The sequence below is a fragment of the Podarcis pityusensis genome (genome assembly GCF_964106645.2).
Source record: "Podarcis pityusensis genome assembly, chromosome: 5".
In the NCBI taxonomy this organism is placed as follows: domain Eukaryota; kingdom Metazoa; phylum Chordata; class Lepidosauria; order Squamata; family Lacertidae; genus Podarcis; species Podarcis pityusensis.
Genome location: NC_138032.1, coordinates 55,541,967 through 55,568,451, shown reverse-complemented (window position 1 = coordinate 55,568,451; position 26,485 = coordinate 55,541,967). Strand labels below are relative to the sequence as shown.

Below are 26,485 nucleotides of genomic sequence, written 5' to 3'. Positions count from 1 at the left end.
GTGTGTGTGTGCGCACACACACACACACACACACACAATGCCACTGAAGAATATACTTAGTATCTCCCTTGAAATCAATTATGGATTAAGAAAAAATAGCCCACACAATTGCCGTTTGTCTAATTCTAAGAGAAAATGATTTTCTTCCTTCCAACTCAGCACAAAGCATAAAGGCAAATAGCCTGTGCATCTTTGACAGAGAAGTCCCTTGTACGCTAATGCTTGAAAAAATCAATAGGAAATATGGGTACTAAACAAAAACAGCAGAACTAGAAAATGGAAGGGAAACTCTCTTACAAATCCTATAGCATTTTTATAGGGTTATTTGCTTGCTTTAAATTAAATTGTCCATCATGGTTACAGAAGGCATAGAAGGTAATCAGAGGCTTTTTTTTTAGGCGTAGTGTTTTTATTTCATCTGAGGCCTGACCCAGCCCCTTCTTTATACACACCACTGGGTACACAAAGCAATATGTGTACAGGAGTGGGATCAGTAATTAAGGGGATTCTCACACTAAAAGCAAACTATGCACAAGAGGAAAGAGAAGATGGGGCTGGTGCCTGAATTGTCCCTTTTCCTTCGGCATTTCTCAAAACTGAGTTTCTATTTTAGAAACTAACTTTTAGAAAAGTAATTCCCAGCATTCTTTAGTTTTGGAGTACTGCGTTCACTGGAAACAAAATATTTCCAGAGATTTTTCAAAAAAATAAATTTGGCTATAAGTGTCATACTTATTATTTTTATAACAAGCATTTTTTTAAACAAACAAACAAACTTCTTACGTAAGTCTTTCTTCCTTTAAAAAAAATAGATTTAGCTAATCCTATCCTTATGGCATCTGTGCATACACTTATATCTAGTTCTGAGCATTGATTAAAACCTATGCAACATTTCTGTACACGTTCTTGAAGCAACCAACCAGGGCGTAACGATCAGACAGAAAACAAAGTTAGCTATTGCATTGTGAAGAGCATTACATTCTAGACTGCCAGCAGCCTATGCTAGCCAGAGCACTGCAGACATTAGACACTGACACTTTAAATGCAACAACACTTTAGGTATTTTCACAGTCAGAAAACCATTACAACATGGAAACATTTTGGGCAAAATGAGACACAGCTTGCTACTGTTTTGTTATAGTTTTGTTAACACACAACTGAGGAGGATCAGAAGTGTCTTGTGAAAAGACTTGTACTCCTTCTGCAAGTATATCCCATTTCCCCCCAAACAGATGCAGACTATGGACTATATCATCTAATCTATTGGTAGTCAACCATTTGGATGGTGGGTCACCAAGACCCATAAGTCTGCAGACGGGAAGCAGTGCAATCAGTAGCTGAAAGTAAGAGTCACCCAGCTGTGTCTCTTTTGATGTATGAAAGCAATTGTTCTGAAGCCTACCACAAGCAAGAGCGTCATTTGACAAATGTAAACGCAGCCATGGCTCAATAGTAGTTTCCTTCTGCACATAGAAAACCAGTGCAAACCTAGAGGGTCTGGATGAAACACCAACATTGCAATCCTATGTATCACTACTCGGAAATAAATCCTATTATGTTCAGTGGGACTTACTCCCAGGTAAGTGTGTATAGGATTGCAGCCTAAGAGTTTTATCTTAACAGGTTTATGTGTAATTAGGTATGTGTGACTAAGTAGGGGCAATCTCAGGAAAAACTAGGAGTGATTGTCTTCACCTGATCACATAGTTGGCATGGTCACAGATGTCAATTTGCTGCCACACATCAAAACTGGCACAAATATTATCCAGTTTTTTGTTTGTTTGGGTGGTGGTGGGGAAATATGTAAACACAATCTCTTATCATTATCCATATCTAAACCCCCTTGAGGTTAGAATGTTGCTTTTCCCACACATTTTGTGAAATTGGTGGGGATCTTTGCAAACAAGATACTATCAGTACTAAAGATATCAGTACTAAAAGGCAGCCAACTTTGCTATGAAATTCGTTACCTAAGTTGCTGAAGACTTAAAAGGCAGGCTTTCCAAAATATTGTCAGCTGATCATCCTAATGGCACCAGCTATTGTTCCTCGACTGTTCCAGTATTAGGCTACATTGAATAAATAGTTTAACCTCAGCTCTTCAATCAGTTGCTTGCAAAATGTTTCGACTCTGTGATTCACTTGTGAGGGCTGATGAATTTATTGAGCTTCTTTTCAGCATCTTGTTTATTATGTCCTTCCATGTCTTCTTGTACTGGTGTCGTAACAAAGAGTACACAAAGGGATCTGAAACAGCTTTGCTATAAGCCAGACACTTGGAAATAACTCCCCAGTGTGCGTTGATGGGGACTATGGATGATAATTCTACCAGTCTGTCAAGAAAAGAGTAAATATGATTGTCAGATAAGCATATCAAGGACTAGAACCTCCTAATTAGACCAAAATTCAAACATTCTATTCCCACCAGCATTAAAGCCTCTGAGAATACTACAATTGTCCATAGTTATTGCTTGTCCACAGCATCTGGTATATAATAATAATAATAATAATAATAATAATAATAATAATAATAATATACTACTTATACCCCGCCCGTCTGGCTGGCTGGCTGGTTGGCTTCTGGGCGGCTTCCAAGACGATATGAAAAGCACAATAAAAGATCAAACATTAAAAATTTCCCTAAACAAGGCTGCCTTCATATGTCTTCTATAAGTCAGATAGTTGTTTATTTCCTTGACAGCTGATGGCAGGGCATTCCACAGGGAGGGCGCCGATACCGAGAAAGCCGTTTGCCTGGTTCCCTGTAACCTCACTTCTCTCAGGGAGGGAACCACCAGAAGGCCCTCGGAGCTGGACCTCAATGTCTGGGCTGAATGATGGGGGTGGAGATGCTCCTTCAGGTATACTGGGCCAAGGCTATTTTGGGGTTTAAGGGTCAGCACCAACACTTTGAATTGTGCTTGTAAATGTACTGGGAGCCAATGTACTGGTAGGTCTTTCAGGACTGGTGTTATATGGTCTCGGCAGCCACTCCCAGTCACCAGTCTACCTAAATTGCTTCTGAAAATACAGGAGACACCCCCAACGTGGTGCCCTTTGGATGCTTTGGACTACAATTCCCTTAATCCCTGACTATTTGCCATACCATCTGGGTTTTGATGGGACTCAACAACTGGAGGACATGAGGTTGTGGAAAGCTGACATAGAGGTTCCCATTAATTAACTTGACTGTATATGTATAGATACAAAAAACCAAAAAACCACCCATACTTTTATATCTGAATACCTATATCATCAACATGATATAGTTAGCACATACAAACAAATTGTGCTTATTGTCTCTGTATCTACTCAAGTACACAACTGCAGAGGAAAACCATACTAGGGACTGGCAATTTTAAGCCATCTCTATAAATGTACCTTTCCTTATTTCAAGAAAAAGATTATCCAGAGAAATGGGTATAGCTGACTCAATTGCATTTGAAATAATTCCCATGTGAAGGAGCACATTTATTATTCATTTAAAATATGCTGCTTATCTTTGTAAAACCAAGACAGCTTCAGTTAATTAAAACACTATACAAGATACCAAAAACATATAATAAAAATGAGACTAAAACAAAACAATTTCTGTTGGAGATGGGGGGGGGGGTTCCTTGTCTCTGAAAAGGCAAGCTAGCACGAAGAGCAGTGAATTTCAGAAATGGTATTTTGAAACTGGTAATCCATATGCAATTTTCAGGATTGGCTTCAGGACCTGTGGGGAAGCAGGTATTTGAACCCCCCCCCCACCTCCTAATACTTCCTAAAAAATCCCCATAGCAATGTTGTCTGTGTGACATATATATGTTACTCAAGGAATAATTCTGAGGACCCTCTGAACTGGATAATGTTCTCAATCCTGGGCTGACCTAGTGAATTGCTGGAGTGTGCACTTGCCTACATAAACTACAGTGGCCAGATACAAACAAGGACAGGGTTCTGCTGTTTTTATAGTTTGTATGGCAAGGTACGCCTGTTAAATTTCTTCTTCTTCACAAGCATTAAAGGGGTGGGAGCCTGATGCTTTCCCCCCTATCTTGTCATCTTAATATAAACTGCGAGTGGGGAGGAGAGATGAAAACAGGATACTTTTGAACCCTTGTGGATCCTTCCCCCACATAGATGTTTCACCTGTGTAGGGAAGAGTCATGCCCTAGGTGAACACTAGTCCCCTTGCACACCATTACTGCTAGTGCAGAGGTAAATCAGAATGGACGCAGGAGCTGAGCTTATTTATAGGCACTGTTACCCAAGGGGAACATTTGAAGGTAATGGTATACTATTGATTTTAAAGTGAACAATTAGTTCCACTTTCTTATAATTACTTTCTGTCAGGTTCCAGATGGGATTTTTCTGTCACATGCTATGAGTGCCACTCTTGTGTGTAAGATCTCCATTAAGAAGCATTTCAATTTATGCAGGCCATTCTGTGGTTTTTTTTTCTAGAAAGGCTTTCACTGAATAGGTTAAGGAAGTCACAATGTAGGAAAAAGCATAATTCATACTCTCATTGCTATCTGAATACTTTCCCCGCTCGAAAGGTAGAGTTATTGATATTCTGATGGAAGTTGATGAAAGCTCTGTGAATACCCTGAAACACTAAGATGCAAAGTGGTTTATATCTTACTTGCTATCAATCAATGTTATGAATTCCAACTAACCTTTTATAAAAGAACATCAAGAAGAAATGGCCTTCAAAGGGGAGGGGGAGTTTAGACACTTATTACTACATTTCCTTGAGTGCCCTTCCTTTCCCCTCAAATTTTCATACCATACAACACTTGGAAATACAAGTAATAATGTTTTCATTTTTAAATTGTGCCTGTGTCTTATATCCCACTGGATATAATTTATATATTTGCACTCTAATTGAGATAATTAGCTCTACGTGCACAAGCATATGCTCATGGACTTAAATTAGATGCTTATCCAAATGCAGTTGTCATTTACGGAACCAGGCACAGTGTGCCCAGGCCATCAGGATGGGGAGAGGAAATGAGAGATAAGGAGAAATAATGACAAGGGATCACAAGCACGGGATCAAAATGGCCCCAACATTGTTGATTGCAGATATCAGTAGGTTTTGGCATAAGCATTGGGTGTATATCCTGAACCAGCTAACCCACTTGTTGGTGATTTCCCTTCAGGGTCAATCCCTATGGTGCTAATCAATTCTGGGTAATCCCTCTGGAACGCAAATTTGGGGAGTTCTATGGCCCATTAGCCCTTGTCTGGGCATTTGGACAGAATACATCCCCCTGGACTCTTTTAACTGGGTATCCTGAAACTTTGACCAATGAAACGGGGGTTAATGAAATGGGGCTGAATGAAGCCAGGTTTGGGGAGGCTTCTCCCAGGTCTGCCCTGACCTTCCCACCCCTAAACTTGCCTGCAGTTGGGCAATTAAAATTTTAAAGTTTCACGGTGGGACCTGCCCTCCCATGCAACCAGTGGAGGAGTTTCGTGGGCTGTCAGGTCTTGTGAGGGCAAGCAGATGCCGCTCTGACATACCTGCGGCCACACTGGGCCACAACTGACACACACACACACACACACACACACACAGACACACACTTGTTGGAACTGGTAAGCAGGCTTTATTCACCCTATATTGTTTTCAGTCGGGTGTATGCTCAGATCCACATCAAAATGCACATTTCCATCCATATTCTGATGCAATTGATCCTGTATGACTCCAGCTGAATGACTCCAGTTGAATTGTGAAATATCCCTATTTTCCCCATACATCCATACAAACAGTTTTTAAAGCAGTTTTTCAGCTAATAGTAGATTTGGGGCAGGTTCATTGCTCAATGGTAGAGAATCTGCCTTGCATGCAGAAGGTTTTAAGTTTAGTCCCTGGCATCTCCAGGTAGGGCTTTTAAAAATGCTTTTTAAAACAAACATTTTGAAAAATACATTGAAATTGCCATAACTCACCGTTGCCATCTAGTGTCACATTTGTATGCTGCAGTTTACAACAAACTTAAAACGTTTTATTTGCAGCTGTATAGCTGAGTCCTCAGTTCTGGCACCTCTCAGGTGACCGCCATTTCCATTATAAGAGAACAAGGGAAGCATTGTTGGTGAGTTCCGGTACCTCTTTTTCTAGAAAAATGGCACTGCATATATGTATTGGATTTCACTACCAGTAACACTACCTAGCTTGTAAAATCAGTAGCAACTTACATGTAAATTTAAAGGTGGCTGACATTTAATAAACACTTATTTAATAAGCACCTATAACACTGACGTTTAACAATGGATTGCACGGGGTGGGCAGTCTTTCACACTGGAATCAATGGACCTTGAATGTGGACATATTAAGCATATATTGAGTCAGACTGTGAGTTCATCTAACCCAGTATCGTCTATACTGCCTACAATGACTGTCAGTGGCTGTTTAGGGTCTCAGACAGGGATCTTTCTTAGCCCAACCTGAAGATACCAAAGATTGAATCTAGGTCCTCTTGGGTACAAAGCATTATTATTTATTAAATTGTTTATTAAAAGTGTTAGCTGCTTTATCTTGCCCAAGGCAACCCAAAGCTCTTTCAACCAGACAAGCACATGCTGTATTGCTGAACTACATCCCCCCTCCAAGTATTTGATTTTTATTTAATAAGCACTTCTGAGTATCCATCCACTAAAATAAAAATAAAAAATGGAAGTGGAAGTGGAAGAAAGGTGAGTGACAAGCTTCCTACAGTCTTGACTTTTATCAGGGCACTGAACATTGCTGTTAATCCCACTCCAAGTTTAATGGGTGCCAAGATATTATCATTTTTTCCATGAAGCGCTTGGTCAAAAATAAATCAACACATTCCAAATGTTCAGAGAAGCTAACATAGCTTTTTAGCTCATTCCCTCTTATGTTGCTTCTGAAGCACAGTAATCCACATTTCAATAATTCATTTCCACCAGGCCAGTTTTGAGTGAGGTTTATAAATGCAGAGGGTTGGTTTTTTTTCCTTTTTGCTTCTTCCTAGCGACATAGCAACAAAGCAGGGGTTTCTGTGAACCTCTCTGATACTGGATGCAAAAATGTTCATAATTCAATAAGGAATGTCATAATATCTATTATTTATTTATTTCACAATTGTCATTCAAAATTAACATTGTTGTGCATCTTCTAGCACTTATTAATCAGGAATAAGCTGTGAACAGCAATACTGCTTTTGTAGCTCCAGGTCTGAAAAACTGTGATATGACCTGTTTGTGGTGAACTTTTCCCATAAGACTGATGCATCTTAAGAATATGGAGAGGCAACCTCAAATGTTATTCCACAATGGCTTCTAAATGTTGGGGTGGTGTGCCAAAAAATGGGTATCACCAGTTATAGCTGAAGGGGGCCAAGAAACATTGTGGAAGAGAGCAGATACAGTAAATGACAAAATTCAAAGGGCTCTTGGATATTATCAGAATTAAATTGTCCAAACAGTCTTTTCTGTGCATGGGTGTTTTTTTAAAGAAAAATGTGTTGGGATTACATTTTTCTACCTCGTAGTAATCAGATACCGTGGGTCCTGAATGAAAACCCATGCAGTAAGCTCTTCTCCTATTCAGTATATTCCATCCATCCATCCATCATATACTGTGGAACAAGTCATTAGTATTCTGTCACTACTAAGGGCATTTTGGGCTGTTTTTGTACTTTGGCAAAACTTGGAGTTTCTTTAAACTGATGATATCTCCCCCTTATGCATGGAGGATGCCATTTTGATAATAAGGACCAGGACTCAGTAACTGCTGGCAGTCCCTTCATTCAAATGCTCGCTGTAAACTTGGCACATCTGTGTGCATTAATTTAAAGTAGCCACCATGTGTCCCAGAACATCTGCTCTGCATCGCACAGCACAACATACCCACTGAAATGTGCGGACAACATTCTGAATTCTATGTGATCTTCTTTGATGAGAGTCTCACTGTATTCTCCTTAATCCATATCAAAGACTTTCCCATTGGGATGCTGGATTTGATCCTTTTCACTAACAAATCTTTGGCCACAGTGGGGACCATAAAATGTGGGCACCCAAGATGGCAACGCTTCTCAGCACAGTGAAAAATGCTTAGCATAATTTTGACAAGCAGAAGTTTAATCGTCTGCTGATACAAATAACAGGAGTGCGTTGCAGATGGAAATGAGAAAAGACGAGCTTAAACCTACCTTGTGATTACATATGGCGCAAAACAGAGTATAAAAGTGCCAATGAATGTACTGATCTTCTTGGTTGCTCGTTGTCTCCGCCTCTTCTGTTCTTCTAGGCATCGCTCTCTTACACTGTTTTTTGACATAAAAACATGAACGCAAATTATCATTTCAAACAGCATTTCATCACCTTGACTTAGAAGCGTTGACTCAGGCGTTTGCCTGAAGATGCACAAAAACAAAGAGCCATGACGCGGTAAAAGGGGCTGAGGGGGAGCAAAGTAGCTGTGAGCTCCTTTTTGGGAGCCCACATACTCACATGGCCTTGCTGAGTCAGGGGTGGGGAAAACCAAGCCTGAAAGCTGACTGTAACCCTCCAGACTTCTCTGTCTCATCCTTGGAATTCTTCCCAAGCCACACCATTCATTGGCCCTGCTTGGTGCCCCAAATGTGTTTGCCTTACTGGAATGTGTCCTTGAACTCTGATAATGCCTCTTTCTGGCCTGCATGGGGGAAAGGTTGGGGTGTGCAGGTGTGTGTAGAAGACATGCCTGTAAGCATAGTAGAGGGCTCCTCCATAAGCAGCCCAAGGGGAGGATTAGCTATAGCATGCCCCACCCTGGGTGCTTGCCTTGCACCACGCCAGGGCTCAGTGCTGGGTTATTCACATGGAGAGGGCCTGGGTACCTCCCTGACAGAGTGTCATTCCATTATCAATGGCTGGTGGAATAAGGAACAGGATCCTCACCCTACTGCCATGCCAACTCTGGTTTCTACCATAGTCATAAAGATTTGGCCTGATTTTTACCCAACCCTGCATCCCACCTTAGTTCTTTCACTGGGCCACAGAATGTGCCTGCCTGGGCAATCCACCTTTGTGATGGATTGGGGCCTAACGTTGCCAACTACTATGGCAATTAGCCTCATGGATTTGTAGTGAAATGATTATTTGCTTTAGATTAGAGGAATTCAATGCTCTTTTAAAACGTGACACTCAGCTGGGACATAGAAAATGCATTGATACAAGCCCTTTTGTAGAATTACGTAGTTTGGGGAAAATTTTCACCTAACTCAGATAGAAGAATCTTTTGAGCAGTAACATATTCATCTCTTAATATAAAGCAATGCTTTCAAACTATACCTTTTCAATAAGCAGGCTTCTAGTAAGTAAACCGAACATTTGACATACTAAGGAAAAGATCATATTTTGGAACATTATTAATACATTCTTATAGTTGTAATTCAGTTAAAAACATAGGTGAAAGAGTTTTGAAATCTGAATCTGATGTAACTCAAAGAATTTCAGCCGGGGAGCTCAAGATCCAGATAGAAGGATGCCACAAGAAGTTTGGCACTGGGCATTGCATAGTGGACTTTCAAAATTAACTTGGCTTAATCCAACAGAAAATGTATCTAAATTCGGTACTGGTGACAAGAGATGCTTCCTTCCCAGGGCTAGTAACTTCTTTAATTGGTATGAGGGGGAATTGGCATACCCTCCATGTGTCCTTATTTTCCAGGGACAATCCCGGAATCATGAAAGGCATCCTGGCTTCTGATTTGACCATGGAATGTCCCTATTCCCCCTTCCAGTACCACCTCCAAGCTCAAAGAGAAGGATGAGCCAGTGGCACCAGAAGTGGCGGCTACAAGCTGCCCACCTTCTCTCTTGGACAGCTCATAGGACCATAGGAATGGGGTGCGGTGGGGGCGGGTCACCCCAGGTGTCACCACTGAGGGGGGTGACAAAATGCCGGGCAGCACTCACCACGGGGCCTGCAGCGCACCCAAGCCACACGTCTCTCCTGGGAGTGATGCAGTGGCTTGGGCACCTGCAGGCTCCATGCTGCCCCAAACGGTCCGCCTGCTGCCTCCTCGTCAGCTGTAGGGTAGCCAGGAGGAGGCAGGCAGACTCCTCGGAGGCCCTGCAGGGTGTCCTGCCCCGGCTGGCCCCACCCCTGGGTGCAGGGCACGCATGCCGCCCCAGGCGCCCAATCATCTTGCTCCGCCGCTGGCCAGCTCTGAGGTATAGGCAGAGAGCAGGGTTGCCCTGGGCAGGAAGAAAGGGAAGTGTAGCCCAAGGAGTCTTTATTTATTCATCTATTTATTTTTTTAAAAAATCCTTTGTAAACTTTCCCCTTTCTAAAATTTATTTATTGGTATGTGTTTTTCTTTTTGTAAATCTACCATAGGATAAAATAATAATAATAATAATAATAATAATAATAATAATAATAATAATAATAAATAAATAAATAAATAAAAACGGGATTAAGGGGTTTTCTCGGGGTGGTGTGTTGTTTCCCATTGGTGAGGTGGTGGTGGAAATGCTCTGTAAGGTGGGGGAGAGAAAAAATGGGGGGTTGAGGAGGGTCAGTTGCAGGAATGAGGGAGAAATGTCCCTATTTTCATCCAAGGAATGTTGGAGGGTATGCAATGACGGTACCTTTGCATCGAGGGAAAGGGATAAATCGACCTGGCCTACATACTGTGGTTCTGCTCCCCTCATCTCATGACTGCTATTTAAAGAATAAAAACATGCACTTTAAAAACTCACACACATTTAACGTCACATGAATTTTGACCTTAACGCAAAGTATTGAATGAGGTTAGGGGTTAAAGATGTGGAGACCATAACCCCAACCAGCCATATTTTGTGCTGTCCTTGCCTACATGCTTGCTTTGCAGTCTGCAAAATCTGAACATTTATCCAGCTCCCCTCAGGCTGTCATACATAGCTGGAAGGCCCTGGCCAGGTTGATAGGTTAGAAATTGCACAGGCCTGACAAAAGAAGAGACTTGGCTGTGAGCAGAGCACTGTGGATTTTGAATACTTAAATAATAAATGATCATATATTATTGTGCTGTCCAAATGAACTGGGTTTTTTAATGCTTTCATTTAATATTTCTGTTAATAATTGCTAAATGAACACTACCATGTCTGATTTCTTTCTTTGGGATGTTATTTGAAGAGCCATGAGGGGCAAAAACACCTTGGAGATTGAATAGTGTATATGATTTCTATGTTGCTACATTTGGTGCAGGAATATTGAATATACATGGCATGCAATTGGCCTGAGGTGGTCCAGAGTTGAGCCAATTCTGGGCTGTTTTCAGCCATGTGAAAAGCTATTAGGGTCTTAAAATAGCCACGATGTCCTGATAAAACACTTGGCTGAAATCAGTGCTATTTCTGTACGCAGAGTAGAAAGGTAGCTGAAGAGAAACAAGCCTCTTAGTTCAGGTTGCCTTTGACATTTAAATAGGGTTAAATGCAACTCTTTAAATCAGTCACACGTATTACATTAGTCATTTCTTTAGGTGTGATGTCATAATAGATTGCTGCCCCCGAGCTGCTCCTTTCAGAATTGGATCTCAGTACATTTTGAGTAGGTTTGCAGGAAGACTGTGGACACTTGCAACATATGTCTGGGCAATGTGTAGGGCCAAAATCTTACTCTGCTGATTAAATCAAGAAATGTCTACATGACTGATGATGCACATTGATGATGCACATTGATGGAAAGAGGTAGAAAAAAATATATGCTATGCTTATTATTCCCAAGCCAGTCTCTATGCAATAGATAATTTAACAGATCACATTTTGCCTGATTGACGTAGCTTTTCTTGGAATGAGCTGGAACAGACTTGTTAGTTTTGGGTAAATTATGAATGCTTGGGCCAGGTTTAAGAGCAGATGACCCAGGCGTTACCTGTTTCAGAATATGACTCCTGTAAACATGTATATATTGCTCCTGAAAGGGACATGCCTGCATAGATGATTTGGTTCGCTATTTACTATTTTGTCCATAGCAAAAATATTTGTTCAAAGCAAATGTGTGCCTGCAATATTGACTGGGCGGTTCATATAGGATATAGTGGTTCATATTCTGAGGAATCTAAGCATAGATCTTGCCAAGCTGCCTTATTTGCAAGTATCTTGCCCATGCAATGGACTCATGGGAAAAATAGCTGTCCCATGAGCCCTTGCAAAAGGAAGGGAAAGACTATATAAGGCTGCTTCCTCTGGTGCTCAGGGCCATGTTGCCTTGAGAGCTTCCTGCCCACCTCCCCTCGAGCTAGAGCCTTCCCAGAACAATTTTGGGTTGCCGGTTGTCAGGGCCAGAAAGGATTTGTTTTCCCTCTCAACCTGATTGGCACCTCCATGCTTGGTTTGGGGTATCTACCTGGTTGGAATCTGCACCTTGGTCGCCCAGTGAGACCTTGCTTTTTTGGCGTACGTTTTGGCAAGGTTCAGCACTGGCCAACTCCAATGGAATGTGGGTGGCGCTGTGGGTTAAACCACAGAGCCTAGGACTTGCCGATCAGAAGGTCGGCGGTTCGAATCCCCGCGACGGGGTGAGCTCCCGTTGCTCGGTCCCTGCTTCTGCCAACCTAGCAGTTCAAAAGCACGTCAAAGTGCAAGTAAATAAATTGGTCTCTGGTGGGAAGGTAAATGACGTTTCCGTGCACTGCTCTAGTTCTCCAGAAGCAGCTTAGTCATGCTGGCCACATGACCCTAAAGCTGTACGCCGGCTCCCTCGGCCAATAAAGCGAGATGAGCACCGCAACCCCAGAGTCGGTCACGACTGGACCTAATGGTCGGGGGTCCCTTTACCTTTACCTTTGGCAAGGTTCAGCACTGGCCAACTCCAATGGAACGGGTTTGGGGTGGTGCAAGCCTAGCGGACCCATCAATGTGGGTTTTGTGGAATGATGAACCAATCCTGGCCTCAATGCCATGCCAACCTATGCCTGATCCAGCAGGTTTATGACTTCTTATGAGAAAGACCAGAGATTGCATGATCTCCAATGCACTTTCAGTGAGTGCAGCAGCTCCCATCTCTACACCAGTAGAACGCTGTGAAGGTGCCCTCAACTAACTCCAAGCAGCCGCACAGATCAGGGGTTAGGGTTGTTCTGCACCTCTCTAAAGAGCGATGCAACCATTTTCATTTTTTCCTGCATCTCCTTGAAATCTATGCTGCGTAAATGTGCAAAGGGGGGTAAGGTTCATAGACTTTCCTTTTTAGGCCTGGAATAGTTTAAGATCCTATCATCTCTTGGACCAATAGGTCTGTGTAACAAAAATAAAATGAACCTTTGAGATGGCCACAGATTTCTTTTTTCCTGTCTAAAATAGGAAGTACAAAATGCAGAAGAGCTGTTGTGGCAGCTGAGGTCACTTGGCTAGCCGGAGCACACTGAAAACTCCGATAAATGAAGTTAGTTCAAGAAGGAGGTTACAAGATCATGGCAATTAGCATCCATGTTTTGCTCCTTAGACTGGCTAGAGAACATAATCTTGTTAATATGTGACATTTCTTTCCTTTTGCTCTGCTCAAGCTGCACAAAATGTCTGTATTTTGGCAGTGCCGTAAACATAACTAGAAAAAGAAAAAGAAAACCACACAAGTGTTTATTGGATAGCCAAGTCTTTGCAGGTGTTTTCCTCGCAAGAACTCTTAGTGACCGGGCATAACATGTTTAAATATTGTGCAATTGGCTTCAACACCCAGTTAGAACTACTGTAATGTGCTCTCTGTGGGCCTGCCCTTTAAGACAGCTTGTAAACTGCTGGTGGAAAGCAAGACAAGGCTCCTGTGCCTTTCATAGTTGCGTAGCACAAAGAATTTCATCAGGTGTAATGAAAGTGCCTCGTTGAACAAAAGTGAGTGTATACATGGTAAAGTCTGCATGTGGCTGCTGTGTCTTCAGCTAGCTTTTATGTATGAGAGATTGTTTAACACAGGAACCACACCCATGAAGGCTTTCATTGGTGCCTCTGGGCAAGTGCCCAGACCTCAGACCCAGGACTCAGTACACAGCAGCAAATACAACATCTTAGATGTGTTGTAAAGTGCAGTGTACAAATGTGACACTAGATGGCGAAAGTGAGCTATGGAAAATTCAATGTATTTTTCAAAACGTTTTTTAAAAAAGCATTTTCACAGCGTTCAGATCAACTGTTAGTTCTCTGTTTCATATCATGAATGAATTTAGTTCTCTGGCTTCTGGTAAAACTAAATCCTCAACTTCTCATTTGGCCAGCTGGAAAGTTCATTCGCAGGAGATAACGAGTAATTGCTTCTGTTTCATGAACTACTTCTATCAAGAAAATTCTGAGTTTCGTACACAGCTCTAGCATTACATCTCCAGCATAAATTCTCTGGGCACCTAATGAAGTTTTATAAAGTAATCTTTACAGCTGCATTGGAACTATTTTTGCTTGTTTATACATATGGATTATTTTGCTTGCTTGCTTGCTTATAAATTATTATTATTCTTACATATAGATTATTTATTTATTTACTTTTGTATGGAACTGTTTTTAATTGTTTCTATACTTTTCTTGTTTTGTAACAGTTTTACTTCATTATTTCTTTTATAATGATATATTTTATTTTTGTAACCTGCTCTGGGATCTTATGGCTAAGGATGGTAAGAAATAAAATAAATAAATAAATAAATAAGAACGCAGGAACATAACAAGAACCTGCTGCATCAGTCCAAAGACCCATTTAGTCCAGCACTCTGTTCTTACAGTGACCACCCAAGATATCCATGGGAAGAAGCTTTCAGGTAACAGACTTTCCCAACCCTATACAGACACATCACGAAATTGAACCTAGGATCTATTCATAAGCAAAACATGTCCTCTACTATTGAGCCACAGCCCTTTTCTGAAGCTCGCTGCTTTTCAACATTACCCAAGTTCTTTTCCAGACATATTGGAAGAGCCCAGGATCTTTTATCCTTGAACCATTCTGAAGGCTTGGAAAAGCTACCTCCTGCTTTCTTCCATTCTTTCTACCCACCCCTAAGTTGTTCCCTTAGCATTGGAGTACAAAGCATCTGCAGGGGCAAAATAAGAGGGTAGGTAAAGTCTAGCTCAAACAGTTTCTCCCGCTTAGATTTCTTTGAAAAAAGAAGAAAGAAAATGCAAAATCTAACAGATTAGCCAAATTGAGTTACTCCATAAGATTGTGTGTGTGTGTGTGTGTGTGTGTGTGTAAAAGACCAGATGGAAACAAATTCCAGGGGAAGTAGATGCTCACCACTTATGGAGGACCCTCACAAGTGGGCTTCCCCACACCATCAGATTTTGCTCAGATGCAAATCTAATAGATTCAAACTATTGCTTTATTTAAATACCGCAGAACTTCTACTGTTCAAAACCATGTTTATCTGAATTCATGGTGTTCCTTATGTATAATCCTTATAATTAGCTGTCTTTACAGTTCTGTGTCTGCATGTTCCTGTGAAATCAAAGCTCCCGTTTGAACAAACTTTAGATAGTGTTATTGAACGCCTCCCAAATCATATGGAGAAGGAAGTCTGCATTATACTGCAAAATGTCAATGATCCAATCCAACCTTTGCAAAACCTAAATCCATAAGGGTTTTTTTATTTCTCAGTTATCTCATTTATATACTTTGTTCTCACTTCCCTTCTAGGTGTGGACCGAAAATGTGCCTAAGAGGCACAGAAATGCTGTGAAATATGATTGGTTATGAAAAACATATGGATTTCAGTGGCATTTATGCCACCACATAACAAAGAAGGTTAGTCCTACTGATCAGCTTTGATTTAAGCTTCATAATGTGGAGGGGGTACAGAAGGTGGAGACAACTAGTGCTTTTTTCTGGGGGTACACATACCCCTAAACATTTTGTGAATCTAAGTTTGGCCTCATTGAGGAGCAGTATTTCAATATGAGTAGGAAAATGAGAGTACCCCTAAACTTTTTTTAAAAAAGCAAAAAAAAAAGCACTGGAGACAACCCAAGTCCATTTAAACCCCACCTGTCCAAACTTGCTAGCTTGATGAAGTGAGTATTGGAAAGCAAAAATAAGGGCATAATCATCTAAGACTTGTGTACGTGGGCCCATACACACTGATGAGCACTGTGGCTTTGTTGACTTTTGTGCAGCGTGGGCTATGGAGTCATGCATTCAGAGGACAACTAACCTGCTTATCCTTAATGTGATCACTAAAGACCCCATGCTATGGCTGAGGAAGACCATAAGTAAGGCTTCACTCATCTGGTGCCTTCTATATGTTTTGGGCTCCAACACCCATCAGCCCCAACCAGCGTGGCCACTGGGCAGGGATGATGGGAGTTGTAGTCCCTAATGTCTGATGGGCACTAGGCTGGAAAGGGTTGATATAGGAGTTTTTGAAAAGGTGATGCCGTCGAGCTTAGCTGCAAAGCTACAAGTGAGAGAGATCTGAGTTTGGAAAGTCAGAAGGATCAGTTTTCTTCCATTTCCCTCTGATCATAAACCAAAGAGTGGGAGACAGAAGTGTTGAGTGAACCTAGATCTGCCTGAGTCCTTCCATATGCCTCCCAGTCATACTGAACGGAACTCCTTTGACCATTCCAATTTAAGGCACCATAAGGCATCTTCCTACTTAACATTGCTCAACTGCCGGTTGCTGCATAGCCCTAAACAAAAGGCTTGTAAATGACTTTGCACCATGATGTACAACCAATTCTGGAGGCGGGGCAGGGGGAGACATATCCTGACATCTGGCGTAACATCATTCATTCTGGCTGCACAAATTTGGTCAATGTTTCCTTTATAAAAACGACTTTTGGGAAGGATTTACAACTTACCTTAGGTGGTATGCAGGGAGTCTGGTATTACAGAAAGACTATAATTAAGGACATTTACGATGATATAGTGCATATTAACAAGAGAAGGAATATAAAATTTATAACACCTGGAATTAACCATGGTTACCAGAAGTCACACTTTGAGCTGAATGCTACACTTCAAAAATAAACTCCCATTATCCATGTAAAAATAAGATCCACTAGGAAATTAGCATAAGGAATGATTTGGTTTTTCAGAGACTTGATTATTTATCACTTTGCTCTATCCATTTGCTGTTTTGATACTGACTGGTCACAGAACACCCAGTTTTATTTTCAAGCTAAATGAAATATATGTCAAATATCAGTGAATGTATTTGATATATATTCGATATCAGCTCTTTAAAAAGTACAATCTGATATGCATTTACTAAAAAATAAGCTCCTCTCTTCCTCTAGTGCAGCCAGAGGGGGCGGATTTAGAAGCTTACACTTCTACTTTAGACTAGCTGCACCTATGTGCTATTTCTGAATCCAGGCAAATTGCAGTTTGTCCTATGGTTAGTTGAAACATGCTATTGTCCTGATTTAAATTGGCAACTGCTTTTAGCCACAGTGAAGACAGGTGCTCATATTAATTTGTAGCTTTCATTCCCTCTCCCTCAGTGAGGCTAATAGTGATTGAAACTGGAGAAATGACCCTGAAGGGATGGATACAACTACCCCCTGCTGTGCTACAGCGTTTGTATCTCACCTCTGCCCTTTTAAGCCCCCACAGCTATTTCCAAGTAAATTTGAATCCATTCACTGGTCTGCAATGCCATGCATAGATGGGCCATAAGATACTGGGATATGGATAAAGCAACTCCCAGTTTGCATCTCATCTCTGTCACAAACTCACTACAGTGGTACCTCGGGTTACAGACAGCTCGGGTTACAGACGCTTCAGGTTACAGACTATGCTAACCTGGAAGTAGTACCTCGAGTTGAGAACTTTACCTCAGGATGAGAACAGAAATCGTGCGGCGGCGGCGCAACGGCAGCGGGAGGCCCCATTAGCTAAAGTGGTACCTCAGGTTAAGAATGGTTTCAGGTTAAGAACAGACCTCCAGAACAAATTAAGTTCAGTAGCCCAAAGTTGAAAATGAGCACAGTTGCTCTCTGCGCACTCCTGATTACCAGCTCCTGGTATCCAGAGACATGATAATATAGCCATTACGACTAGTAGCCCTTGGTAGCTTTATCCTCCAACAATTTGCTGAATCCCCCTTTAAAGCAAATCTAAGTTAGTGGACTTGTCTACTTCATGTGATAGTTTAACCATGTGCTAGTTGAAGAAGTACTTCCATCTGTCCATGCCAAATCTCCCATAATTCTTGTTCAGTGGATGACTCTGGGTTCTAGTATTATGAAATAAGGATAAATACTTATCTCTATTCACTTTCTCTATACCTTCACTGTATACTTTTCAACGCCTGCTGAAGAAATTCTTATTTAGGCAAGCTTATTCAGATGTTTCAAAAGTTTGTATGAGCTTATTTAAAAAAAAAATAGACTACTGTATTCTGGTTTCAACTTTCTGTATGCTTCAAATTATGGCTGTATTCTTTTTTAGTGATGGTTTTATTGTTTCATCTTATTGTGCACTGCTTTGAGGGGTTTTTTTTTGTACAATCAAGTGGTATGTAAATTTTATGAAATAAAAAGAAAAGAAAATAGCATGCAAAATTATATATATTCCCATCAAGTCCTTGCCTCCCCGCCTCCTCTCCCTTGACCAGCTGCTATTACTCACAGTGAAGGGAAAAGATAGGCAGCTACATTACTTTGTTCCTGTCTTCCACAGGTTCTAAATGATCGAAATTTAACTCAGCCTTTTTAGGAAGCCACCACACCGCATTACTATTGCCTCATCAATGTATAGATACAGAGAGGGGGGTGGGGGAGACAGAGAGAAAAATTATGAGTAGCTGCGTAGCTGGGACCTTCATTAAACCCATCTCTCTTTCCTATATTCTTCCAGTGAGGTTTCCCCCCCACCCCCCACATCCATGCATTCCCACTCACACCGGAATCCTTTTTTCTCCCTGTCACATACTTGGTTACACTTCTCCCTTCTTTTTTCTCCCCCAACTGAAAATCTCAACAAACTCATTGTACCTTCATCTCCCACAAGCAAAATCTACTCTAGCGAAGTCAGTCAGATGACATTCCACCTGTCAAATCTTCTCACATCTGATATCTAAACCTCCACTACAAAGATCCCCTGGTTATATTTCTTCTTCATTCTCTGTGTCATTCCCTTTTGTACCTCCCCCTAGTTATCCCTCCCCATCCTAGTCATTGCTTGCTTCCTCTCCCCTCCCTTGTCTTGAGACTCCCATACCTAGAAAATATGGGTTGATTTAAGGTCTCTCGAACAAGTCTCAAGTCTCCTTTGCTTGTCAGTACTAATTTGAATCTCAATGCTATTTTGGATGTATTTGTACCTAGTTGGTTGCTCATGCTTCTTTTGGAAATATTATTTCTCTGGGCATCCTTCCTTCAAGGAAAATAAAGTTATTGACTCCAAAGTGACATTCACAAAGTCACAGAAAGCAGAATGGTATTCAGTGTGCTATCTCCCCACTGCAGTTTTAAGGAACACAAGGAATTTCAGCCTGAACCAGTTCATCAAACACCCATGGACGTTACTGATTAACTTTAATGAACAGGCATGATGCATCTGTTCATGGTAAGTGAAAACAGCAAAGATTCAAGCACACTACCTGAAAGGACATGTATGCACATGCAAACCTTTTAATTCCACTATAGCCCTCAAACACAGCCAAGGATTCCTAGATGACATATTTTGCTCTTTGCAGGATATAATTGGCAATTAATTTTGTAGCTACAAGGAGACCTGAGAATATAAGCATGCAGATTAGAATTAGGCAAGTGCTACATTTAAAAAAATAATAATTACAGATGGATGGCAATTGAGTCTGATAATAAACATAATCTTGCCTCTCCGCAGGTATCCTCAGAAGTGTGTGCCCTTGGCAGTCAAGGACACAGGTATCTCCTTACCTGGGATGGATGTCCACCAGCAGCACGAGGGTCTGCATAGTGATCACGTCAATCCTTTTACAGTGAAAGCGTGCCACCTTCAGCACTTTTAGATATGTGAAACACAAGACTACGAGGGAGAGGAGGAAGCTGAGAGAATGAAAGACCCCTGTGAAAACCACAAACTGTGTTCTGTCCTCCAGTTTCTTGTTGTAGAGGGTGCAGGAGGCATAAAGGTGATGGAAACCCACCCAAGAAAGAGAAGTTGCCACTATAGGAAAAGACACTGAATGCAACCATGTATAGCTCAGTATGAGAGCAGCATCTTTGTAACGCATCTTGGAATGGTAGTTGAGAGGAAACACCACCGCTATCCACCTGTCTATGCTTAGAGCTGCCATGCTCAGCATGGAGCTGGTGGTCAAGAAAGTCTCTAAAAAACCCATGATGTGGCAGAGCTGGTCTCCTCCAGGCGGCTTCTTGTAAATGATCCCAGCCAGGGTCAGGGGCATGTTCAAAACAGTCATCAACAAGTTGCAGAAGGTCAGGTTGAGGATAAACAATCCTGGGACTTGCTTGCGGATATCTGCGCTGTACAGAAAGCAGATCAGCACCAGCACGTTGGACAGCAGTGAGACAAGGATGAGTACCACAATCAAGAAAGCCAGGATCACTTCCCAAATGTTCATGGTGCCTCCATTCACAGGAGGAACATTTCCAAAACTGCACCCAGCTGGCATCCAGAAAACATGGTGTGAGGCACTCTCACACCCTCCTCCTCCCCAGCCTGCTCACACTCCTGCATGCCCTCAGTATTTTTAGAAGAGCTGCAGTTTTTTCCTCTCTGCTGCTGCTGCTACTGCTACTGCTGCTGCTTCTTTCCACGTCAACGCTTTTTAGAGACATGCACAAAAAGCATTGGGAATGCCTATCAAACTATGAGGAGGGTTTTAAAAAATATGTATCTCAGCAGCACCAAGCCACAGTCTCCTTCTAAAGAAAGCAGGATGTTCACAGGAGCAGTTCGTCCGAGATCCCTGATTATTGGTCCTAAAGCTTCCCAGCAATTCAACCAGTGTATTTATTCTCTTTACCTCTTTTCCTCTGTCTCTCTCTTGCTCTCTCCACGCTCTCTCTCTCCCCCTCCCACCTACACGCTTCCAGGCTGACTAACCTGCTTTTATGATCACAGATAAATCCCCCATTAATGGATTAAAGCATGCACGCTGCTGGTGATTTGCTGGTGTGATTGACATACCAGCTTCCTTTCCCTTTCCCCTTTTGCATCCCTCAGATGATATCCCCCTGATATCTGGGGATCTTGGAAGTCTGAAAAAAAATCCCACCCATCCATTTGATATCTTTAGCAGTTACTTTTCAAATAACAGATGCTAAAGCCCCATCTTTCAGCCTTTTTTATATTTTTAAAAATATATTTCAGTGCATCCTTAACAGGAATGATTCTTCTTTTATTTATGTTGACTAGCTTGGGTCCGGAGGATGGTGTTATTTTATCTTATTCATTTATGTTTACAGGATTTCTATTATGTGAATTTGAAAGTTTTCTCAGACTCCTTTAGAGAATGAAAGAAAGAAAACACAAATATTCAGAGAATAAATATACTTTCTTTGTAACTCCCCAGCCCAGCCCAAAGTCTGAAATAAAGAGAATCCATTTACAGTCCTCTTATATACATGCAGATTAATATGTATTTGCTTTATTTGCACGTATGAATGGTTTCACAGAAATCAGCATCTTTTGTGAAGGACTGTGGTTATGGAGGAGATAAAAGAACATCAGGTTCGAGGGAAGAGAAGAAAAGGAAGATACAAGTGCATAAGGTGAGGGGAACATCAAAAACATTGGGGAAGGAAAGAGGATATAGGGTTGCTTTCTAGCCTCCACCATCCACACTTCTGGAAGTCCTGTTGAAAGTCTCCTGTTGACTCACACTCTAGTAAATACTTTGTGGTCCATAACATTTTTTGCAGCCACAAGGAACTATCATCTTGATTTTTAAAAACTTGCAGACTCCAGATTTTGCAACTTTCACAGCTTCTTCAGGTATTCTTCAGCTCCTATTAATGAACTGGTTTGGGGGTGAAAATGCTGGATGCCTCCTCCAGTTCATAATGGTTTTAAACATTCAGAATTTCAAAGGAGTAAATTATGTGTACATTGTCTAGTTTCTTCTCCCAAAATCACCAGCCTACATTTACTCTGAAAGTTGGAGCTCTCTACTTGAAACAGGTGCCTGCCAATTAACTATCCCTGAATCATATTCAGGTTTGTCTCATATCGCATTGTGCGGCAGAGCTTTGTTTTTGAGCAAATCAGAGCAGTAAATTCTCCAGATCCACCTGAATCTAAATATCCTCCCTGTTTTCCACGGTTGTGCAGAGACAGGTGTGGAGAGATAGGCCAGCAATATCAGGAAGGTTTAGGAGAAATAATAGGGAATTCTGCTTTTGATATATTGATAGGCTAATGAGAGCACATCCAGGCAAAAATGTCTGTGAGACGGGGGAAAGGGCAGAAGCTGACAGAGAATAGAATCTTCACAGAATCACCAAACTATAGAGTTGTAAGGGACCACAAGGTTCATCTAGTCCAACCCCTCGCAATACAGGAATCTTTTTGCCCAGTGTGGGACTCAAAACCATGACCTTGAGATTAAGCACCTCATGCTCTATCAGCTGAACCATCTATAGGTAATAACTATCCTAATTTACCACAAAGAAAGCCGTGGTGCCATGGGAATGCTTGTTGTCATTATATGGCTGTGCACTGGGTTAAAATGCAGCAAGGTCATTCTTTTTCCAATTCAGATTAAAGCTCGTTTTGTTGGGGGGTGGATAATGCATCAAAATGCAGTATTTAATAGGAAGCAATGCTGTGTGGTAGATGCAGATTTTGCCTAATGTTGTGCGCACACCACTTCCCAAACCAGTGGTGGGAATGCACTGGATGCAGAGTAAATGGGAGTATAATAGCCCTTGTGTGAAATATTGTATTTTGTGTGAGAGAGTGGGGAGAGGGGTTTCTGTGGTGAGGGAGCAGGAAGCTGTATGTAGGTGTGAGAAATCCCCTTCACACATTCTGAAACCATATGCAGCGAATGAGTGAAAACATGCTCTGCTTGTAAGCATCATTTATATACACATATATAGAACCTCTGTGCACACAGAGCTGACGGAGGGGCAAGGTTGTGGGTAGCGACAGTATGCACGAACCTGCTCCGGCTTCCATGCATTCGATTACAGACTTGTGAAAAAAGAGAAGTAGCAAGCCTGGATAGTGAAATCTGTGGATTGGGTAAAGGTTTTGTACATTGGGCTATACGAAACACACATTTCTAGATGACCGTGGGCAAGCCATTTGGGAAGCTTTAGCCAAAGGCTGGATGCAACCATTGTTTCAAAATAATAAAATGCATGACTCTCTTGAAGCTTCTGTCCTTGTCTTAAGAATGGGAGCAGTGCTGGCTCTCCCCACACAAAGAGCCAAAAACCTGCCCCCACCTGCCCCCAAGGCAGAAAGGACAGTAATACAATAGCTAGTATTTACCTTATTATTCATTCTCCCAAATAAGTATCCTAATACCCAGGTTTAGTTAAGTAAGTCTTGCTTTGTTTCATGAATTATAGGAACTCCAGCTTTTTCAGTATATACAGTTGCTGTCTCTAGATGCTCTGCCCTTTCTGGGTTTTTTTTTCTTTTTTTATATAGCTTTTAGAGTAGACTCGAAAATCAAATCCATCCAGCAGCAGCAGCCCACACAAATCTTTGACTAGGAAATTGTCTGTGGGTGGATCTGTGGGGGCGGAAGGCACTGCTCTTTCCTTTGGACAGTTTTTCTGAACACTTTCTGAGCTTTATTCCATATGACCAATTAGGTGTTGAACTGTGTTCATTTTCAGTTGCATTATGTGCATACACAGCCACTTCAGGCACATTCTTTCAATGGTATATACACACACACACACATTTTCTCTCCACACGATGCAGCTATCAAGATTTCTCTTAAGTGCCCAATATTTATGGAGTTAGTAATGGAAATATAGGGATTTCCACAATGTAGAAATAAGTATATTTTTTCTGAATGTGAATTATATAGCTGAAGACTGTCATTAGTTGTGTGTGTGTGTGTGTGTGTGTGTGTGCGCACGCAAAATCCCAATCATCTGTATGTTTTTTTCTATAAGATTTTATTAAAGCTTAACCCCTGTCACACACAGAAAGTGGTGGACCCTTCCAGTCTCTCACCTGGGAGATCTTCCCTTCCCTTCCCTGCCTTCAGGGTCCTTCCATCCACCACCTTCTTGTGCATGTAATCCTTGGACCCAAATAAAGGCCCGGAGCAGAGGACACCAAAGAAAAAAGAAAGAGAAGAAAGAAAGAAGAAGAAGAAAAGAAAAGAATATAAATAAAATGGACTTCCGATTTTCCATCTCTGTTACATTTAAATAATTATCCCCCCCCCAAAAAAAAATCATTCTAGGATGACATCCAAATATTGCTTAACAGAACGTAGAAAATTTTCCCAATCTTCAGATCCAGAAGTCTCAAATTTGTTCATTTCGCTCTTCACACAAAAAGTGCAAAAGGACTTCTCTAATTATTGTTATTAATAAATGTCAGCAATGGTTTTTCCTCTAATCAAACATATCAACTTTGCCTCCCATAACTCCAGCAGCCATTCCTCCATATTAAAAAATAATCAATTCTTCCATTTTCATCCATATAAGAGTCTCTCCACTGTGATCTTATATTGAGATAGTATTCCTTGGTTATTCTCTTATTATGTATCCATTACTTCTCACCCATTTCTGTATCTTTCATTCCCATTTGTTGTTGTGCTTGCCATGGTTTTCCCTCCTTCTCTAATAAATTATCTCTTCCATTTACACTTCTTCCATTCTTTTTCCAAGAAAAGAGCCAGAGGTTTCATAGCTTTTTCCTCTGAATTCACTCCAAGTTGTACACAGCGCCCTTTCTCTCTCAGTGCTATCGGTGCCATCTCCCCAATTGAATCCACTCCTCTAGAATCACAACCCCACCATTCGGCTGTTTCATTTTTCCAAACATCTGTGTGAATGACTTTTCCATTTCACCATCTGTTCCTTCCAACTCTGCACTTTTCACTCTCTGGTTCTGCCCGTCCTTTATCCATATTATTCTCCAGAGCCTCTGTATAATCTTTGATTCCACTTTTCAGTTCATTTGTCTCTGGTTTACTTTCATTCTCCATTAGATCTAACTTTAATTCTATCCATTTAATTTGCTCATCAAACATTTGCTGAAGGATGCCAACAGAGAGTGGAATGTCCAAAGATATACTTGCCCTATAGAATGTTTTCGATCTTATTAACAATTCAGTCTCATTACATCTCCCATCACCGCCTTTAGATCGCCACAGCATTATATCTTTTTAAAATAAACACATTCCGTTCTCATTGTGAGTGGCAGAGTTACTTTTGATTTCTAAACAACACTTTCATCAAGCAAACAAAACAAAAATAAAATAAAATAAATTTTCTTAGCACACAGAACTCCCGTGCTGATATAAAGCTTTATTGACTGAAACCATTAAAGGATGCTTCTTGTTCTGCCTTCAACCCTTTAATGATCAACTTCCATTCCCTTCTTCTTGAAGCCAGAAATCAGCTCATGCACTGAATGTAAATTTCCACCGGCCGACAGATAAATCTCTCCCAGTTATAAATTATAACTGTCTCAGAAATAATTAAGAAAAGGGGGCTTTTGGAGATACCATGCCCATCAGGGCTCTTATGTGGTATTTGGGAGCGATGTTAGTTCCTCAATTCACAAGTCCCTTAACCCCATCAAGAATTCCTAGGAGCTGAGAGCTTTTTGGTCTCTTGACACAGAAAACAACCATTTCAGAGCATCAGAGGTTAATCCTGTGTTCGCTCTTTTTTCCAGAGTGACTTGAACCAAGACTAGCTATCATCTAGCTATCATCAATCACCATGTAATTATCTCTGTCAGCAGCCTGCCAACAAAACTGGAATTAACCCTTTATGTCAACACATTAGAAATAATTGATTATCTCTCACCCCCTCCAAAAAATATATGGATACCAGATCAATTGGGAGCCTTGTTTTATGGAATTGTAGAGTTAGAAAGGACCCTGGGGGTCATATATTCCAACCCCTGCAATGCAGGAATCTTAACTAAAGCATTCATGACAGATACTTAAAAACCTCCAATGAAGGAGAGTCTACCACTTTTCGAATGAGTTCATTCCACCTCTTACCATCAGAAAGTTTGTCACGATGCTTAGTTGGAATCTCCTTTCTTGTAACTTGAAATTTTAGTCTATGACCAAATGCGTAACATGCCACAAGATTTTAGTCAATGTACCTTGAGATTTTAGTCAATGAAATGGTTTCTTTGATTGATTGCTCTTACTAATTAATCAACTGCACTTTTGCAAAGACCCTAAGTGCTCCCACTGAGCCAGGGCAAATGAAGGGATTAGGTAGGATAAGCCTCTGTCTTTCCTCTTAATTCTGATAATATCAGGAGCAGGGGGGGTTTCTGCCAGAACTCAGTTCCGGCACTTCTCAGTTGGGCACCATTGCCATTATAAGAGAACAAGGGAGGCATTCATGGTTCCAGCATCTCTTTTTCTAGAAAAATACTGTTGATCAGGAAGTC

The 26,485-nt window shown here is 41.2% G+C and overlaps 1 protein-coding gene across 1 annotated transcript; it reads right to left on the bottom strand.

Moving 5' to 3' along the window:
- Window positions 1-20,926, bottom strand: GPR26 (G protein-coupled receptor 26). Its single transcript, XM_081005317.1, has 3 exons — window positions 19,822-20,926; window positions 8,172-8,285; window positions 1-2,333 (listed from the first exon to the last, which is right to left on the bottom strand). Exons 1-3 carry the CDS (start codon window positions 20,538-20,540, stop codon window positions 2,102-2,104), a joined length of 1,065 nt encoding a protein of 354 aa, XP_080861443.1. The 5' UTR covers window positions 20,541-20,926; the 3' UTR covers window positions 1-2,101.
- Window positions 20,927-26,485: the final 5,559 nt, after the last annotated feature.